General features: G+C 41.2%; 1 protein-coding gene across 1 annotated transcript; it reads right to left on the bottom strand.

The window, feature by feature from the left end:
- Positions 1-7,415: 7,415 nt before the first annotated feature.
- On the bottom strand, positions 7,416-21,504 carry LOC139448469 (apicoplast pyruvate carrier 1-like). Its single transcript, XM_071230017.1, has 12 exons — positions 21,396-21,504; positions 20,042-20,231; positions 19,190-19,316; positions 17,659-17,798; positions 15,627-15,768; positions 13,660-13,760; positions 12,105-12,234; positions 11,643-11,765; positions 9,443-9,652; positions 9,070-9,169; positions 7,865-7,998; positions 7,416-7,501 (listed from the first exon to the last, which is right to left on the bottom strand). Exons 1-11 carry the CDS (start codon positions 21,502-21,504, stop codon positions 7,892-7,894), a joined length of 1,479 nt encoding a protein of 492 aa, XP_071086118.1. The 3' UTR covers positions 7,416-7,501; positions 7,865-7,891.
- Between the last annotated feature and the right edge of the window lie 186 nt (positions 21,505-21,690).

The following is a 21,690-nucleotide window of genomic DNA, read 5'->3' as shown; positions in this document are numbered from 1 at the left end:
ATTTAAGTATACAGTGTGTCGCGAGCTCTGCGCTGGGATGGAGCACACATTTCCTACCCCTCTCCCTTCGGCAAACACCGCATGAGGGTTGCAACGAGGTCACAGGTCAGGCGTGCACTCGCCAGTTGTCTAATGCGGTCAAGAGTAAGATCCTCCGGAAGACCACTGCAGTAGAGGTATGTGGATTGTTGATGAGGTACTACGTGTTTGGAAATGGGAGTCGAACACAAAGCACTTTTAGAGAAGAGCCCACAATAAAACGTTATGGACTCGCGGACGGACTTGTGTTTTCATTTCAAGACTTACATGTATCAGGTTGAACTTCTACGACAGATGTAACTTGGTTACCGCTTCCTAACTGTAACATTAACTAAACTTTACGCCTTTTATACACATTTGTGATGGGGCGACAATGCGACTACGAGACATATTTTGACCTTGAAAATGTCGCGTTACGACATCGTCGCCCTTTTGTAAAATAAAGAAAAGGATTATTCAAAGAGCGACAATGCAAACACGCGACAATGCGACAAATGGTCAGTTGTCGCGCTTTTGTTAATTTTGACACGTTTTGCTTGTTTTTGTAAGGGCGTCAATGCGACAATGCGGCAACACAACGCGACAATGTCCCTTCCATAGTGATCCGTGCAAATAAAACTGAGTAATGAAATAGAAATCTGACATGCCAATTAAAAGATAAAGTGTTGCAGCTTCTGATTTCATAGATCTTCAAGAAGGATTATCAATAATGGGATGGGTGATGAGTTCAACTGCATGCCGAGTCTATACGTTGTGATTAACAATAATGCTCCGAGTCAATACATTTTGTCAAAATGTATGACATGTATTACGTGAATGAACATATTGTTTATACTCGTCCATGTTTTTGACGGACAATATAATTTACATGCTCGGTAAAAGTGAGGACGGGCATCATTGTGTGTTTCCGTGTTTTGTTCAGGTGAACAATTGACTTGTCCTTGCATGTGTTTGTGACGGGTGCCACTTGTGTGGCAGGATACGCTCACCTTTTCCCGAACACCCGTTGGATGGCCTGAACCAATTCGGATTTTAATCCCACATGAGTCACCGTGATATAACTGAAATACTGAAATACTGTAGAGTTGAAAATGGTGTTTAATGCGATTACCGTATATATACGCGTAGTGTGTTACTGCAACTGTTCAAATGTTGTGCAGTGCTGTTCTGTAATATGTAAAAGAAAGCATATTCAATTATCCAATTGATTTGAACAGAATATACTTGTGTCAGTGTATTTTATTAACGCCCCAAGGTGATTGTAAAGATAAATAGATAAATAGATACTAAGGTAGTTTGGATGTTTTTTTCGTTTGTTTTTTCTCTGGGATGGGTTGTAGCGAGGGTATCATTAAACGGGCATGCAACCACGCTTCTGTATGAATTCGTACCAGGGAATTCCAACGGTTTTCCCCAGGAATGTGGAAGTAGTCAGTGTTTACGCCATTTCAAGAATACAGTCACGTGAAGAACGTCATGTGACTGACCTCTCGTCCTAGCCGTATATCTTGTAAACTTCACATTAAAAAATTAGTTATTATTATAACGAAATGAAACACACCCATTATCCGATAGGGGTAACTGTTCATAGCCGAGGGATATGTTACCACAATAAACTTGGTAACATTGTTTGGTTTGACTTCTTGGCGCGTGCCTGAATTCCATTAACATGTTACATATCCTAAAACTGGCTTATCAGCAAATCTCGCTGCACTCCACGCGACAGATACTAGAGAAAGGCATGCCAGAAATACGAAACCTAAAGCTTTCGAAAGGAAGCCTTGTGCATCACGTGCGTCGGGGGACTAGCGCCATCTGATTGGCCGTTAACAGTTGTACAAGGCGGAGCAAAAAGCATCGTTTTTCCGTCCATTTTACGCTTGAAAAACTCGACCCTTTTCTGCACACTTTCTAGACGCTCACCAATTAATCAATTTTAATGAATTTTTAGTCGTGTTCCGTCCAATGACCATATACGAAAAAAAACGACGTTTTCGTGTTTGCAGTGTAATGTTTAATGTTATTCCGAACTTCAGTATACATCCGCGGTGTAATTATAACAATTGATAAGGGTTAAAAAGAGATATCAAATCATTTAAATCATACAGGCATATACATATTGATTAAAGCGTTAGCTCGTCACGCCGAAGACCCATGTTCTATTCCCGACGTGGGTTCAATGTGTGAAGCCCATTTCTGGTGTCCCCTGCCGCGATATTGCTGGTTTCTTGCTACAAGCGGCGTAAAACCACATTCACTCACTATATATATATACAGTAAACTATGGTTATAACGAACACGCTTATAACGAACTTACGGATATAACGAACTTACATTTTGTTCCCGACTAGTTGCCGTAGTTATGTTGTATATATGCTTATAACGAACTACGGTTATAACGAACTAAAATAAGTAGTCCCTTTGAGTTCGTTATAACCGTACTTTACTGTATTACATTGTTTATGGTACACACAAGATCTAACAACACCACCACATCGGCAACTGCGCATCAACTTCCCTCCCCATCAGCTGAGTCATCTTGCTTATCATCCTTTTACCCCAGTTATGTTCATTTCGCATTGTTTATTTACATTCACATTCATAGTTATGCATGCAATGGCTTCATCCTTCACAGACAAATAACTCCACTCCACATCGCCCTTTACACCCATAAACAGCAAACAACACCCCCAAAGCACCCCCCCCCCCCCCCCCCCACCCACCCACCCCACGTGTATGAACGACACAATTTGACGTTCATACGTTTTTCACGAGACCGTGTTCTTGAAATGACGTAAACACTACCGGACTACTTCCACATTCCTGGGGAAACCCCTGGGAATTCCCTAGCACGAAAACATACATAAACATTATTTCTGATCATTTAGAACCTTTAATCTTGCTCTCAGAATTGTACTATACATTGAGAAACGTAAGAGAGCTTGACTACATGATTGTTCACGAATTTCATCGCTACGGCCCATCCTAATGAACAAACGAATAAAATGCACGCCCAAACTATCGTCAGTATCGACTCGATCTGTGCCAAGGCTGACAGTGATTGTCTCCAGCAATCTACGAATTTACCTTGGTGTCTGTTTGACGCATCTTTAATCACCTTTCAATAATTGGTCAGTTGATCAATGATGACTGACACATGTAACCGCCACAGGTTCATTAACAACTTCGGAAATCGTTTTTGACGTCTAATACTTGATGTAAATGTATTACGACGCGCTGTCATTGTGCCTGACTTACTGAGGTAGTTCATTACAGACCTTTCTCATCTAATGGGGATAACATATGAACACATGTGTTGCGTAAGATGTTTCTGAAGAGCAAGTTCTGCATCCATACGCTCATGTCACCTCTCTTTTTGGGGAACTATGTTTTTCCGCGATATAGCTGGTTGTTGTTTGGCTGTCAGTGTAAACATGAAGTCACACGTACTAAATAATAAAATTGTGTTTAGATCTTGGCCTACATCCTTTGAGGTAAGAAATTGTGATAAAAAATTATAAGAATTGACCTTCACTTTGTGTTAGTTCATTGGAGTATGAACCTTCATAGAGTGAGGGCCAAACTGTATGGACGTCGGAGCTTGGTTCATACTCCAATGAACTCACACAAAGTGAAGGTCAATTCTTAATTGATTCTAGGGATACACAGGAAGACATACATGAATACATACAAATCTTTAAAAAACACGCATAACAACCTCAGATCATATACTACAAAAACATATACAAAAATATATCCACAAAAGGCAGACCAACTACACAACCCTATTCTTAACATTCAAACCCCCTACATTACCATCTCCAACTATCACTAACATACAAAGTTCACAGAGTATAGAAAAAACCCTACACAATGCAACATCTGTCATTCATACAATCACAACACCATGCAAACACCCTACCTAACCCCCAACTACCACCTCCACCCACCCCAAACAAACAAACCCGAAAACCAAACCCTGCAAAAATAACTTCTACTCACTACTCCTCTCCCCGTACCCCACAAAGCACCCAATCAACGACCCCCTTCAAATCTGCCACCCAAATAACCGCCACACAAACAAACAGAAAACCATGAGACCCGACATTTAAAACCAATACCAGATCTGAGGAAAACTACCTCTGGCCATAAAAATCCATATACTCAAAACAGCACCTTCACTTGTCACACCACACAAACTACAAACTGACTTAAATATAATCGTTCATTGCAGCTGCCGTTTTAGTTTTAAAATCCCACTGCCCAAAAGCGCCACACCCTGGTCCAGGTATCCGAACTTCCAAACTGCCCTTAACCTACATCCATCCTACATCCATCCCGCTAAAATTCCATTCGAAATTAAGCCCTTTCACCATCTATAATTATTATTCATGGTGATTTTACAGTGGAACCGCAATGACCTCCGTTCCAATGGGCATGAGCCTAAGGGGGTGGTCGGGTAGCCTAGTGGTTAAAGCGTTCGCTCGTCACGCCGAAGACCCGGGATCGATTCCCCACATGGGAACAATGTTTGAAGCCAATTTCTGGTGTCCCCCGTCGTGACATTGCTGGAATTTGGCTAACAGCGGCGTAAAACCATACTCACTCACTCACTCTCAGATTTGAATTTAATACAGTCATCATCAATCCAAGGAGACTGTAATCATCTAGTTTGCTTAGATTTTGTATCATAAGCTCCCAAATTTAAATCACTATGAATCATAATTTCGGATAATTGTAAACGGCTTTGTTAATGTTTTCATTTTTTTATTATCACTGAGAATTCATCATACATTATCTGATTGTATTATTCCGAAGACATTATAAGTATGACACAAAGGTTTCAACAGGTGATATACAGTAGCCTACGGTTATAACGAACTCAAAGTGACCACTAATTTCAGTTCGTAATAACCGTAGTTCGTTATAAACATGCATGCAACAAATGGCCGGGGCTAAAAACATAAGTTCGTTATATCCGTCAGTTCGTTATAAGCATGTTCTCTATGAACGTAGTTTACTGCATATCTGGTAACAGTCTCCAACGGTGACACCTGGTGTTTCCAATACTTGCTTATATATTACAATGATTGTTGTACATGTGGCTGGCATGGGATCTGCTTCTGTATGCTGGATAACTTACATATCAGTGATGTTTGGGAAAATATCACTGGAAGCTATGATATAATCTGTAGTATGCATCCTTCCTGTGACACAAAAGGAAAGTTACAAGTGGTATCCAATGAGGCCATTCACAGTTCACAAAAGTCAAGTAAAGCTCTACCATAGCTATTTTATTTGTAGTCACGAACATTTCTAGAAACTGACACTTTATTTCTAACATAATGTGGATCAATTAGTATATACGTCACTTCATCATCAAGAATAAAATCCCGGTTACATCCAGTTCTTGCATTAAAATTACCATATAAATGAGATTTACAGGACTCATTATATATGTTTGACATGTACTATCTCATTCTCATTCTCCAATCTATCTATACCATTCCCTCACTATTGTTGTAGAAGGGGATGTTTCGTGTGAATATAGACAAACCCAATAAAAATTTGTATTGAACTTACAGCATTCCCAAACCGGAAAACGATAGCATTATCGTAATTTGCGTAAACACTCAGTAAACATTCCTCCAGATATTGTTCACTGCAAGCAGCTATACCACGTCGGAAAGACATTTTGTATCAGAAACATGATTGTACAAGTTCCTGAATACGTTCGTTAATACTTCACTAGCATCTGTACACATCAATTTAACAAAATTGAATATATCAAGTTCTTGACTGAATAAAATAAAGACACCACATTCAATTTTGGATTTGAGTCCTTGGACATTCCAGGAACATTTTTTCAAGATGTTAAGTGTAGGTTCAGTGCTCTTGAATGTGCTCTTGAATGAGGTCACGACACAATCTTATTTTCCAATACTACCCCCATGTGTAGACATCGTTGATGCTATACCAGCAGCAAGAGTAGACGGCGATGATGTCTCAGTGAAGGTGATGATAAAGAGTTCCGGGTCCTGCGTTCTCGTATTTGTCTAATTTGTGTGTCTTCATCTCCCAGAAGGCCTAGTCGTCTAAGGCGCGGCGATTCGCTGTGCAGAGTTCCGTCCCTTGGGCACGCCAGAAACCTATGATTGTGGGTTTGAATCCCTATTCGCCCCGATTATGTTTCTAGGTTTGTTAGCGCCACATCCGAGCTCGTGGGTTTCACCGAAGTGGTAAACGTCTGAGAACTGCATCACATCGGGCTCTCACTCTAGTGAGGCAGTTAAACCTCTGAGTGTTGTTGAATCTGTTAAGTCACACCCCTTTCGACCAACAGTGAACTTCACATTCCCATGCGTCACCCCTCTTTTCTTGCAAACCATGAAAGATTAGATTTGATCGACGAGATTGTACTTCAATGCTGTCATTTCTGGATTCCAGGGCATCAAGTTTCTGTTTGAAAAGTGTGTTTTCCTCTTGAAGCTCTCTAAGCTTGTCTGCATAGTTCTTTGTAGATCTTTCCATCTTGTCGTTAAGGTAAGGCAATATGGTATTTGTATTGCTTTGAATGTTACAGTGATTTGGTTTGTTTGTTGTTTAACGCCGAACTCAGCAATATTCCAATCGGTCTGTAAATAATCGAGTCTGGACCAGACAATCCAGTGATTGTCATCGCGAGCATCGATCCACGCAAATGGGATACGACGAAATGCATCAAGCAAGTCAGCGAGCCTGATCACCCGATCCCGTTAGTCGCCTCTTACGTCAAGCATAGTCGCCTTTTACGGCAAGCATGGGTTGCTGAAGACCTATTCTACCCCGGTTCTTCACGGGTTGAATGTTACAGTGAAGATCTAGTGCTGATTGGCTATATAAAGTGCCAGGGCGTGTCACACACCACCCAGAAACATTTTGTGCAGATGACGTATCTTGTACTCTTCAAATCTTAAAGTTTGCTTTAAATCCAATACAAGGAACACAAAACAATTATATATCTAAATGAAACCTTTCCCGTCTTGTTCTTAGGAGGAGCGGTCGGGTAGCCTAGTGGTTAAAGCGTTGGCTCATCACGCCGAAGATCCTGGTTCGATTCCCGACATGGGTACAATGTGTGAAGCCCATTTCTGGTGTCCCCCGCCGTGATATTGCTGGAATATTGCTAAAGGCGGCGTAAAATCAAACTTACTAACTCACTTGTTGTTCTTTGTTTAGATGACTGGAAGTGTACAGTTTGTTTTACAAACACAGACATCTAGATATTATAAGAGATGGAGTTAATGGTTTGTCTACACTTTATTAGACATTTCAGTCAATATTTCATTTCATGTTCACTGTCAATCATATCACTTGTCAATCATTTCACAGCCAAGTTAACAAATACAAAAAGCTCATATAGACAAAATTATTCCATGTGGGCTAACTGCTGTACAACTGCTAAACTAAGTCCTCATATTTCCTTCCGGCTATAGACCGCCTCCGTGGTCCTGTGGTAGAGCGTCCGCCCGGAGAGCGGAAGGTCCAGGGTTCGATCCCGGGCCGCGTCATACAAAAAGACGTTAAAAGATTGTACTTGTTGTTACCCTGTCTGGCGCTCGGCATTAAAGGGCTAAAACAAGGACTGGTCGGCTCGGAGTCAGTATACTGTGTCTGAGTGGGGTATTCATGTTAAACTGCGGCATGGTATCTCAGTGAGCTAGCACTATAAATCGGCATCAGTCCGGACTAGTACAAGCAGCCACACACACACATACACGTGCATGCACGTCGCTATATAAGTGCAATAATCTTGGACGCGACGTTAAACCCAATTTCACCTCACCTTCCGGCTATAGTTCTGTTTGACAGTCTACAGCCGGGTATCAAATGATTCCTCGGCGTGTTTATTGCGGTACTTCATTTCCTTCTTCCTGGCCAATCGGTACTGCACAAGCATTCCACAGCACAAGCAGAAACCTGCAGAAACGAACAAGAACGATACAAAATTCAAAATATTTGCATATTTTTGTAAAGCATAAAGCCGTATGGTTGAATATATAAATGCAGCATTTCAATTGAACTAACCGCTGACACTGCAATAAATCACCCCCCAAAAAAGGAAAATTCTAGGGGGCTGGGTAAATATTTTAAACATTTGATTGAATTTTAAGCAATTTCGTGCAGTTTGGACAACATTCACACCAAGAAATGTAATAAGTCAATGGCAAAAAAAGGTGGCGGATGCAGTAAAACTTCGAAGTTAAATCGGGCATAGTCACCGGGTCTGAGAGCAATACTGCCATAAACGTCACCCCCATCCCCCAGATACAAGGACAACTGTCACAAGCGTGCAATGTCTGACCCTTTCCTCATGCTGAAAAAAACTTACCTTGTAATTGCTTACCTTTTGTTGAAAAAACCCAAGCAACATTGCAAACATAAAACATTATTAATACAACATATTTCGATGACATGCAACAACCATGTCAGCGAGCCTGACCACCCGATCCCGTTAGTCGCCTTTTACGACAAGCATAGTCGCCTTTTACAGCAAGAATGGGTTGCTGAAGACCTATTCTACCCCGGATCTTCATGGGTCGCATATCAGAATGATGAGATGTGATTGGTCCACGTGATCTTGATAAACTACTGTGTTACCCGCCTTGGAGGGGAATACATTTCTGATTGGCAGTATAAATCCATTATACCACACTACAAAGCAAAAAGCCGCACGCTTTTTCCGAGTCAATGAAAGTCACGTGACATAGCACAAGTTAACCTCTGCTCAATCGAACAGCTGTTTTCTTTTTTTTTGAATTTGTGTTCCTTCTTTAACAATGTCACATTGAAACATGTCGGTTAGATAAATTCGTTGTAGCAGGACCACTCGGGGTACATGGGGTGTTAGCGAGCCGGAGCCGAGTGGTATACCCCGAGTGATACTGCTACAGTTTATATTATTACATATTATTATATTATCCCCCCCCCCCCCCCCCCCCCCCAACCACAACCCCAACCTCTTCCCCACTAGTATATTTGTGAACGTACTGAATATTATTCCTCCGGCGCCTATGTAGAGAATCCCTTGCCATCCAATGGTGGATTTCAGTTGTGACGTCAGAAGTGCACCTGTCAGCTGAACCACAATCTGGAACAGAAATTAATAGATGAGGAGGGGGCCCGTTAGGTTCCGCCCATTTGATAGTCTTCGGACCCGTGATTTTGTATCGAGACTGGATATTTTTTTCAGCTGCAGCTGCAAAACCAGATAATTTTAAATTAAAACTATGATCCTAAATGCGTTTGTTTTCTTTATAAAAAAACTTGCAACAAAGTATTTTGGTGGCAGACAATTTCCTTTTTTTACATCGTCCTCCGTTCAATGATAAGGAAGCGCACGTAGTTGATGTCGTTGACTCACCTGGCTAGTGAAGAGCAGGCCGTAGTTGACGCTGTAGTATTTCTGACCATACAGAGAGACTGCCAGTGAGGGCATAAGGGCGTAGACGCCTGAAAACGTCCCGTAGATTAGACACAGCCAAATCATCAGCATCACTTTCCCGCCATATTCACACAAGGTGAAGGTCGCCCCTGCTGTTCCGAACACGCCGATGACGATGGTGAGTGATTCCTGTGAATCGAGTCATTCGAAAGATTGAGATCATTCATTCAAAGTGTGTTGTATAATTGTAGGGCATGTGAAAACACGAATGAGGAATGTGAAAGGACAGTTGGTTAGTGGATTTGTAGTGTATGTGAAAGAACATCATGATGTGATCATTCATCCTTAGTTTGTTAGTAGATGTGTAGTGTGTATGAAAGAACACATGAATGGGGTCATTCATCCATAGTCTATTACTATCTGAAAGAACACATGAATGAGGTCATTCATCCATAGTCTATTACTAGATATGTAGGGTATCTGAAGAACATATGAACGAGGTCATTCATCCATGGTCTATTACTAGATCTGTAGGGTATCTGAAGAACATATGAACGAGGTCATTCATCCATAGTCTTTAACTAGATCTGTAGGGTATCTGAAAGAACATATGAATGAGGTCATTCATCCATAGTCTATTACTAGATATGTAGGGTATCTGAAGAACATATGAACGAGGTCATTCATCCATGGTCTATTACTAGATCTGTAGGGTATCTGAAGAACATATGAACGAGGTCATTCATCCATAGTCTTTAACTAGATCTGTAGGGTATCTGAAAGAACATATGAATGAGGTCATTCATCCATGGTCTATTACTAGATATGTAGGGTATCTGAAGAACATATGAACGAGGTCATTCATCCATGGTCTATTACTAGATCTGTAGGGTATCTGAAGAACATATGAATGGGGTTATTCATCCATAGTCTATTACTAGATCTGTAGGGTATCTGATAGAACATATGAATGAGGTCATTCATCCATAGTCTATTACTATCTGAAAGAACATATGAATGAGGTCATTCATCCATAGTCTATTACTAGATCTGTAGGGTATCTGATAGAACATAAGAATAAGGTCATTCATCCATAGTCTATTACTATCTGAAAGAACATATGAATGAGGTCAGTCATCCATAGTCTATTACTAGATCTGTAGGGTATCTGAAAGAACATATGATGAGGTCATTCATCCATAGTCTATTACTATCTGAAAGAACATATGAATGAGGTCATTCATCCATAGTCTGTTACTAGATCTGTAGGGTATCTGAAAGAACATATTTATGAGGTCATTCTAAGAAAACATGCGTGCTGTCACATTTCAACAACAGCGGTCGTATTACAAGGCTATACACATATGGTCTTTAATGTTTACACCTATTGTTGGTTTTGTGGGGAGGTGACTGACCTTCATTGAGATATCGAGTCATATGTTCAAGCACGGACCCCTGAAGATTCGGGGTAGAATAGATTTTCAGCAACCCATGCTTGCCAAAAGAAGGTGACTATGCTTGTCGTAAAAGGATCGGGATCGGGTGGTCAGGATCGCTGACTTGGTTGATGCATGTCACCGTATCCCAATTGTGTGGATCGATTCTCATGATGTCAATCACTGGATCGTTTGGCCCAGACTCTATTATTTACAGTCCGCCGTTATATAGCCGGAGTTTTGCTGAGCGCGGCGTTAAACAACAAACAAACAAACAAAACAAGTTGAAGCACGAAAGGTTCTCAACACTACAAACTTATACAAAGTAAAAAGACGTTTAGGGAGTATAGGTCTCTAAAACTTGAAACTAAGTGCAGAAAGAGGTACATCTATTGAAAGATATAAACTGTTTAGGTGTATTAACTAAACTTGAAACTAATCGAAAGAGGCAAGTCCGTTGAACGCTGCAGCATGAGCTCGTTATCCACATCATGAAGAGATAATGCTTTTCCTTCTTGCAGAAAATGTAAATATCGACATATTCGTCCACATGATACCCACTTCCAATAGTATCAGTTTGTACAAATTGTACAGGAGTTTCAAAGAAAATGAAAACACGAGATTCAAATTGTAAGACATGCATACACCTACTTGTAAATATTTTTTCGTTCAACATCCAGAGACCTTCAAGCAAATACACTACGGTGACTTTGACACCCCTCAATAAACGTCCCTGGACTTACCCTGTAGCCTATCTTGTCCCCCACGGCTCCCCAAAATGGCCTGCCCAGAGCATTAAAGGCTGATCCGACAGAGCCCGCCAGAGCCAGAAAATGGTCATCTTTGATGAAGGTCTGTGAAAATGTCTGAAACAAAACCCAAAACACGCCTGATTAGATGCGAAAGGAAAGCACATTACTTTCAAATCGATAATGTTGCGAGATATTTTCTCCGATTTTCTTTAGTTCTGCAAAAGTTATTTTCATTTTTAAGTTTCATCTGGGTGTTTGGACTTAGGAGTCTAAGGAGCCGCTAGTCGCTGTGCGAATGATGTTCCCAAGGCGTGTCAAGACCCTATGGTCGTGAGGTCGGATCCAAGAGTCAACCTCAATATGACGCTTGGTCAACACCATATTTTTGGTCGTGTTTTATGTGGAATTATGTCCACAATCGGCTTAAAACCCAACACACTCACTCACTCTCACCTTGTAGAAGTTCATCACGAAAAAGATGCCAAGGACCACACAGCCGTAGATGACCCACAGCAAGTAGAATAGCTTCGACCGTAGGACCTGGCGCGGTGTGTAGTTGCCGTCGTCGTCCTCAGTGATACCACTGGGGGCAGCCATGCAAAGGTTGTTTAGTCAGTATTACGTGCTTATATCAATGTCAACGTGTAGTCGCATAATAAAGTATTTCTTGGGATGAACATTTGACCTGCCTTTGCGTGTGTTTGTGACGGCTGTCACTGGTGAGCAGGATACGCCTTTTCGCGAACACTTGGTATCATCACTATTTAACAGTGATTTTTAAACACGTATTTATGATATAGGCGAAATCGTACAATGGGCGTTTAGTACAGATGTCTTATGATTTTAGGGAAATGTTTGGTTTTTTTGTCGATAATATTTCAATATTGAGTAAGGTAGGTTCACCCTTTTGTGGTTTGCTTTATTAAAGTCAAGGGATGGGGGTTTGAAAGCTATAACAACTGGACAGTGAAGTTGATTTGAGAACACTGTAGGCAATACAAGAAACCCCCCTATACAATTAACAACGCTAAATTGAATCACCATGGTGAATATTGGCCCTTTAGAAACCAATGTTGAACTACACAATAAGTTAGAGTTGGTCTGCTAGCATGTCTACTCTCCCGTCTGTACGTTTCTTGACCACTGGCGTTCAAAAGGACGCCGCCTTAGCCATTTAATGTCCATGAATCAGTATTTTACATCCATCATATCTAATATATAATATCATTTTTTATCTTTACTTATGTAACTCTCCGAATAAAGAATAACGAGATATCTAGCTTAATACGAATTTAGTATTTCTGGTTTCATGGTAAAACTGTTAAAGTGAACTGAGGAACAAAATTGGACTGTATTCAAAATTGTTTCAAAAATATCAGGGAATCTTCCTTATACAAAGAGATACAGAAATATAAAAAGTCAACGCAAGAGAATAGCCAGTCATGTTTATCCATCGAAACCGATTCCATTTGGCGTTAAGGTCAAAATAGCTGTGAAAATTAAATGAATGGACCACTGAGAATAAGTGATAGGTACTCAGGTACTCGCGAAAGGGTAAGCATGTCCTGCCCTACAGGTAGCACCCGCCATTCGAACAATTTGCATAAACAAGGAAGTATTTATTGCCTGACGCTGCACGCCAATACTTATGCCGGCCTGAAAACAAACCAGACAATCAAGTGATCGATGGGCCAGAACATCCAGCGACACGATAGTGCATTTACTGATTTTGTTGAAACGTCTGATGTCTCATTCAGATCTTTGCTTGATCCTACGTAACGAGCTACGAAAAAACAACTTTTTTCAAATCAAATTTCGATATTTAGAGCCTTTCGATAATTAGTAGTGTGTCATATTCGCAGAAAAAAACTCGCCATGATCACGATTGCCTTGACAATGTCAAAAGTGGCATCCCTACCCAGTGTCGAAAAAAAGTCATGTGAAACCATAATTCATTCTTAACTGGTTTCACCACGTGGCCACCCCATGTCATCATATTAATAGTTACCTGTCTGTGTCGGATATTGTGTGGTGACCTTCTTTCGACTTTTCATCTGACTTCTTCTCGCAGTCAGGACTCTTCTCCATTGCCTTCTCCACATTTTCTTCCTGCATGGTCAAATCATCACGGTACAATGTCGAGCATGTCTTAATGTCGTTTTAATTAAGAATTGACTTCAACATTATTTTTATAGAAGCCAATGCATATAATAGATATTAAGTTAACAGAAATAACTTCACAGACAACGTATTCTGTCTTTAACACAAAACATGTAGATAATGGTACATCAGGGACATCATTCAGCGCATTGAGGCAGCACAAGATAGTCCGCCGGCAGGCGTGGCCTAAGCATATTTGTTTAGGCTTTATGGAAACATAAACACCAATAAACACAGCCATCAAATGTCGTGGAATCACTTGCAATTTATTTATATGAATGTTGTCAATTTCTGTATTATATGAACGTTAACTTTATCTAAATCCGTTGTTTGAGAGGATTGAGGCTTAATGTTATCCTGACCAACATAACTAGCTCACTGTATTTTCTCTCTTGACAGTCACAAATTAACGATCTATCCACATCGGCACATTTGTAATGAGTATTTTGTATTTTTGCTGGTCTGTTTGATCAAGTTTGAATGATTTTGTACAAAATCCAGTGTATATAAGGTATAAGTATATATACCTATGTTGTTAAGCACTATCCATCACTTGCTTGATAAAGGTGTTAGGATCTACACCGAAACGTCGCACTAATTGTAATAAAGAAGTTGTTCATCCATAGAAACGTGTCTTACTTCATTACACCAACTTCCAAATGCCACTGAAAGAAGACAAAATCCAGTGGTCCTATTTTTTCGTCGGCCATTGTGGCGGCCATCTTGGATTTCAAAATGACATTTTACGCTATATTTAATCACTAAAAGACTTCTAATGTCACCAAAACGTCATTGTCACCTAACATGGTATGTGATGGTAGTCTGCCCTGAACCTGGAATCGGAAGTCATGTCCGAGGTCAGAAATACTTACAGCGGAGTGGTTGAAATACACTCAAAGATCACATTCCGGGGAATGCCCTCAATTTATACACTCCGGCGCAGTGGTGACTCAGTATAACACCACTACCACGGGCTAATTTGCATATCTCGTGACCGAACTTTTCTCTTGTTTGTAAACAAACGCGCTTTTTCAGAAATCAGTAGAAAACGGACACATGCAAGTATTTGAGGGCGCTTCACATATTGTTTTGCATAATTATATAGATATGCTACTACAACTGCGACAGTGAGTTGAATGACAATATATATTGATACATCAAAGTGACCGTATCGCTAGCTCTCCGTTGGGCTTCGGTGACAGCACGTGGAGCCGTACAACCAATGTAAACAAAGGATAACTACGCAAAAACAAGTAGATGTTCACATATAGGGATACTTTCTTAATGAACCGTAACCATTCTTTGACATTTGTTCATGAAAATGTGTACACTTGTCAAACATGAAACGGATGAAAAGCATATGCCATATCGTGAATGGACTGTGAAAGATGTGACGAATCGTCACATGGCGCTGGCTTGTGGCAGAGGTACTATGCTGGCTGGCTGCCGGCCGCATGGAACTCTGGGTAGGAGAGTGTTCTTTAAATACCTTGGTTCCGTCTTCGGGCATAACAAATATATTCAACTACAGCAGTCTCTGCTTGGTAGGTTTAAACGAATGTGTTCCGAATACAACACATTTGCCAATTACAAACACCCATTTTGCAATACGGTGAAATAATTCTGACAGTCACTGTGATATATTTAACCAATACAAAGGTATACATAGAACGAGCTAATAGTAGAGGTATTCTTTAAACAAAAGTCATGTGTGCATTCTGATTTCTTTGTCTTGTTAAAATTGATCGACAATGATCGAGTCTTTTTGTAGGTGATTGAAAGGGACGAGTGCCAACGAATGAAAGGAATGCTGACCTGTTTGGGTGTGACTGTAGGCGTGACAGTAGGCGTGGCTATGAGAAAGATGATGGCGAGGAGCTGGATAGTTGTGTAGACCCCGCCCAACATCAGAAAGCAGTAGGGTACTCTGTCCAGTAGGGAGCCCTGTGTGAAGTACCTAGAAAGTCGGAGACAACACTGGTATAGCATGATTAATTACAGAAACAGTTAATGTGTACATTGGTTAAGATTATATCAGTCACGTGCCTCAGAGGGTTTACCAAACAACCAGTGGTGTGATTAGCGGATTTGCTGCAACAGCTGACCTGTCTTTGCTTAACCTCAACTTCACGGCCTTGCATACACTACGTTCTGCTTTGTTGTTTTTAACCATCCAATCAAATCCTGCGAGAGGGAAAACAGGGAGAGTTGAGACCAATGAGCTGTCGGATGACATCGCACAAACGGCTATATTTAGGTTAATTGTCTTTCAATATATTATAATAAAAAGGGATCCAGATAATCTCTTCAATTTCTGAAACTGAAGAAATGCAGACTTGCCAACGTTATGTAAAGTAGAAGAGACTTGCATGGGAGTGTTCGGATGTGTTCAGCAACCCATGCTTGTCGTAAAGGGCGGCTATGCTTGACTTAAGAGGCGACTAAGGGGATCGGGTGGTCAGGCTCGCTGACTTGGTTGATGCATGTCATCGTATCCCAATTGCGCGGATCGATGCTCATGATGTCAATCATTGGATTGTCTGGCCCAGACTCGATTATTTACAGACCGCCGTCATATAGCTGAATTATTGCTTAGTGCGGCGATAAACAACAAACCAACATAATAAATCGGATGTGTTCATTATAGGGTCCATATGAGAGACAAAGACAGGTCAATGTTGTTGTTTTTTGAAAATCAAATGAAGTGTGTTGCGGGCAGAAAATTGACTGAGAGATGATTTTGATGTTTTGGACCCCTCTCCTCTAAAGAAATGCTGTACCCGCCCAATGACATAGCGAACCGTGAAGATCTGTAACCGTCGACATGTGGAAAAGGTCTTCAGCAACCCATTCTTGTCGCAAAAGGCGACTATGCTTGTCGTAAGAGGCGACTAACGGGATCGGGTGGTCAGGCTCGCTGACTTGGTTGAAGCATGTCATCGATCCAAGTTGCCTGGATGGATGCTCATGACATCAATCACTGGATTGTCTGGTCTAGATTCGATTATTTACACACAGCCGTCACATAGCTGGAATATTGCTGAGTTCGGCGTAAAACAACAAACCAACCATCCTTAGACGTTGCGTTAGGTGCAGCACCTCAAATCATCAGTTAACTTGTTTTCTGTCAGTAGTATATATACATATGCAAACCATAAGTAGCATCGTGACTTAACATATCCCATGGGAGTTAGTTTCCAGAAAAAAACAAAGCAACCCGTGGATATGTAAGTCAATACAACACGTAAAGGTGTGGTGAGGTGAAATGGGATTTAACGTCGCGTCCAAGATTATTGCACTTATATAGCGACGTGCATGTACGTGTGTGTGTTTGTGTGGCTGCTTGTACTAGTCCGGACTGATGCCGATTTATAGTGCTAGCCCACTGAGATACCATGCCGCAGTTTAACATGAATATCCCACTCAGACACAGTATACTGACTCCGAGCCGACCAGTCCTTGTTTTAGCCCCTTAATGCCGAGCGCCAGACAGGGTAACAACAAGTACCATCTTTAAACGTCTTTTGGTATGACGCGGCCGGGGATCGAACCCCGGACCTTCCGCTCTCCGGGCGGACGCTCCACCACTAGACCACGGAGGCGGTAACACGTAGAGAATTCCCGCTTTACAAATACAAGAAAGATCACATCCTCTCAAGTGAGCCAGTGGAACCAGAATTATCCGTGCAGTCGATAACGTCAGAAGGGATGTAGTCATGCATGAATTCCACGTGCACCGTGTCACACTCCACATCATTCCCCTGTTCAAAGGAATGAATTCTGCCATTGCACGTGGAACGCCTACTGTCCAAAAACGCGGTTTTGGTGACAGGAGAATAACACTTACAGATCATCTTCGATTGTTTCATCGGGGGACAGGTTGTCAGGGTTGATGAAGGCCGTGACGACTTGGTTGAACACGAAGGTTCCGAAACCAATTCCACAGACAATGATGCCTGTCACCAGACCAGATCTGTTCGGAAACCACTGAAACACAATTTTTTGTGTGTATGTAAGATATAAATACTTCCGGTTATCCCGGGCTGAATATAATTTGTAATCATCCTGCCCAAAGCGGAAGTGAGAAGAGAAAGAAAACTTAAACTAAATAAAACTCAGCTTGTGAAAATTCAAGAACCAAAGGCGTGTTCCAGGGCGTCAGGACGCCCCTCCCACCTTTTAAAAAACAAATGTAGAATGTTTCAGACAGTAAAATTGACTAAGAGAGGATTTTGATATTTTGGACCCCTCCCTTTAAAAATGCTTGAGAACAACAATCTACGCCGAACCAGTGACCGCACGGTGCAGTAACACGGACCCTGTTATTTGAGTGAGTGAGTGAGTATGGTTTTACGCCGCTTTTAGCAATATTCCAGCAATATCACGGCGGGGGACACCAGAAATGGGCTTCACACATTGTACCCATGTCAGGAATCGAACCCGGGTCTTGGCGTGACGAGCGAACGCTAGAAGGTTACAAATCGGTGACAGTAACTTGATGTCTAATGAACAATTTGTTTGTTGTTTAACGCCGCACTCACCAATATTCCAGCTATATGGCGGCGGTTTGTAAATAATCGAGTCTGGACCAGACAATCCAGTGACTGACATCATGAGCATCGGTCTACGCAATTGGGATACAATGACATGCATCAACCAAGTCAGCGAGCCTGACCACCCGTCCCGTTAGTCGCCCTTTACGACAAGCATTGTCGCTATTTACGGCAAGCATGGGTTGCTGAAGACCTATTCTACCCCTGATCTTCACGGGTTCTTGAACAATCACCGGGTTCTAACGGAGCTTAGGAGTTTGGTAAATACGGGAGATAACTTGATTTGTGGCAAAACAATAGTCAAACATGAATGAAAATGCATTTGAACGAGTATTTTTTCTTCTACGTGTTTCTGTGTTGATGTAGCATTCTGAACACCTTTTTTCTCATTGATATTTGTTAAAATTTGAATTTGAATGAACAGTTTAATTTTCTGTCAGATATGAACTTCTGTTGCCATTTTCTTTCCTAATTCATTCTTTGATGCCAAACTCACCTCAACAAATTTGATATTTTGTCCATTGTATCGGACAAATGGATCTTTAATAGTCACGCATGTTGTACAACATAAGTTGACGATTAAGAAAACAAAAAACTTCTGTATTTACTGATGAATAAGAATGAAGTTTTCATTTCATCACAATTTGAATGTCTCTTCATCTGTCTTACAGGGACCATATATCGGTATGTGGCCTCTGGTTTTCTGGTTTTCATTACCCCCCCCCCCCCCCCCCCCCCCACACACACACACACCCTCCTCTCTCTCTCTCTCTCTCTCTCTCTCTCTCTCTCTCTCTCATCGCGCGTCAGTATTTTGCAACTGACCTTGAGGGCACATTTCACAGCTCCGGGATACGCGATACTTTTTCCAGCACCATTAATGACGCCATAGGTCAAGGCCGTCAAGACGAGGGAATGTTGCATGGTGAAGTATGTTAGGAGCATTCCAGAACTGGAAGAGTATGTTACGTCAGTTTATACAATGGGAACCAGCCTTTCATAAATATTCAATTCATATCAATATTGTATAGAGATATAGCACTTGTGACGAGCGAACGTTTTTCCCACTGGCCTACACCACCGTCCCTTAATGCGATGATATTGCGCGTTGTGACGCCATTAGCATCATGACGTTCACTATGGATTGGGATTGACAATCTGCTTGTCTCGAGGTGTGAATAAATCGACTCGAGTCACCGAGATTTAGTGGCTTGTCACGGCTTGACAGTTTCATGTTGAAGGAAAGTCCGAAATGATGCATCTCTTAGACGTCTACAGCAATGTTTGTTTGGTTGTTGTTTAACGCCGCACTCAGCAGTATTCCAGCTATATGACGGCGGTCTACCGTAATGAAACCCACAGGTATGGTGCTGACAAACCTAGAAACATAATCAGGGCGAACCAGGATTCGAACTCACGACCATGGATTTCTGGCAACCCAATGAATGAATACACTCTGGCAAGTGTGGGTTCGAATCCCGCACGGGACTCAACCTAAAAGAAGTACTAGAATCTGTACTTTACTAAGAAAGTGTTATCCCAAATTTAACATTTGTTAAACCCAATGAATGCAAATCTGCTCAGGCTATTACGGCACCTTAAACGATTGGTTCATCCTTGGCCTGTAAAGTTCTGTGTTTTAAGAACTATTTATCTACCATACTGATCGAGTAATACCTGAAGATCAGTCCACCTATCAGCGTAGAAATCCTCGGAGACAGTTTTTGTTCTATCCAGCCCAATATGGGCATAAAAAATGCCATGGTCAAATAGTTCGCTGTGGAGATCCAGACAGTTTCCGAGTACTGGGTGTTATTCGACTCACTTCTGGCGCGCAGGTATGATGTCAGATAGGGGGTCATGTTGCCTGGAAACAAGGGAAGTAATCGTATATATACTGATGGGGAAAAAGAGGGAATGGTCCTTAGGGGAAAGGTATGAACGATGTCCTATTTGTTGACAATTTATTCTCAAGATACCACCATTGTACTCCATGGTGTATTTGTAATTTGTTGATGTAAAACAATGATATACACAGCTTCTAACTTAGTTCGGTATTGATTGGTTCACTACACTGAGAAGCGTTTTGCTAAATCGGTGTATGTTCTGGTGTATTGTGTGTTCTGCTATATCGGTGTAGGTTCTGGTGTGTTGTTTGTTCTGCTATATCGGTGTAGGTTCTGGTGTATTGTGTGTTCTGCTATATCGGTGTAGGTTCTGGTTTGCGTTCTGTTCCGTTGTGTGTTCTGCTATATCGGTGTAGATTCTGGTTTGTGTTATGTTCTGCCATATTGGTGTAGGTTCTGGTGTATTGTGTGTTCTGCTATATCGGTGTAGGTTCTGGTGTATTCTGTGTTCTGCTATATCGGTGTAGGTTCTGGTGTATTGTGTATTCTGCTATATCAGTGTAGATTCTGGTTTGTGTTATGTTCTGCTGTGTGTTCTGCTATATCGGTGTAGGTTCTGGTGTATTGTGTGTTCTACTATATCAGTGTAGGTTCAGGCGTATTATGTGTTCTGCTATATCAGTGTAGGTTCTGGTGTATTGTGTGTTCTGCTATAGCGGTGTTGGTTCTGGCGTATTGTGTGTTCTGTTATATCAGTGTAGGTTCTGGCGTATTGTTTGTTCTGCTATATCGGTGTAGGTTCTGGTGTACAGTTTGTTCTGCTATACCGGTGTAGGTTCTAGTGTATTGTGTGTTTTGCTATTTCGGTGTAGGTTCTGGCGTATTATGTGTTCTGCTATATCGGTGTAGGTGCTGGTGTATTGTGTGTTCTGCTATATCGGTGTAGGCTGTGGTTTGTGTTATGTTCTGTGTTCAGGTATATATATATATATATATATATATATATATATATATATATATATATATATATATATATATATATATATATACCAGTATATGTCCTACTATATCGATGCTTGTTCTGTTATACCGTCGTGTGTTCTTCTTTGCTAACGTTCTAGTTGTCAAATCGTAGTTTCGCGATATCTGTTAAGTAAAACATGTTCTTAAAACAAACAACTTACCAAAGATGTACCCGGTGCTGATGGTGCTGTGCACCAGGAACCCGCCAATCACAGTCAGCACTCCGCGGATAGGAAGACTGCGCATGCGTGATAGCATGTTTCGCGCCATCTTGGAAATTCTTTCTGTGTCGCAGGCTCTACTATGTAAGAAAAGCAAAATAAAAGGTGAAAGCTATATTCAAATCCAAACTGTAGATTAATTCAATAATATACTCAAAATACACAAGATACCAATGTGTGTAAGATAAAAATATATATGCAGTCGCAATTGGCCGGGTTTACAAAGCGTAAACAT

This window comes from Haliotis cracherodii, unplaced genomic scaffold (genome assembly GCF_022045235.1).
Source record: "Haliotis cracherodii isolate W230 unplaced genomic scaffold, xgHalCrac1.p SCAF_7, whole genome shotgun sequence".
Taxonomy (NCBI): domain Eukaryota; kingdom Metazoa; phylum Mollusca; class Gastropoda; order Lepetellida; family Haliotidae; genus Haliotis; species Haliotis cracherodii.
Note: the sequence above shows the minus strand (reverse complement) of the source record. Positions and strands in the feature narration are given on the sequence as shown.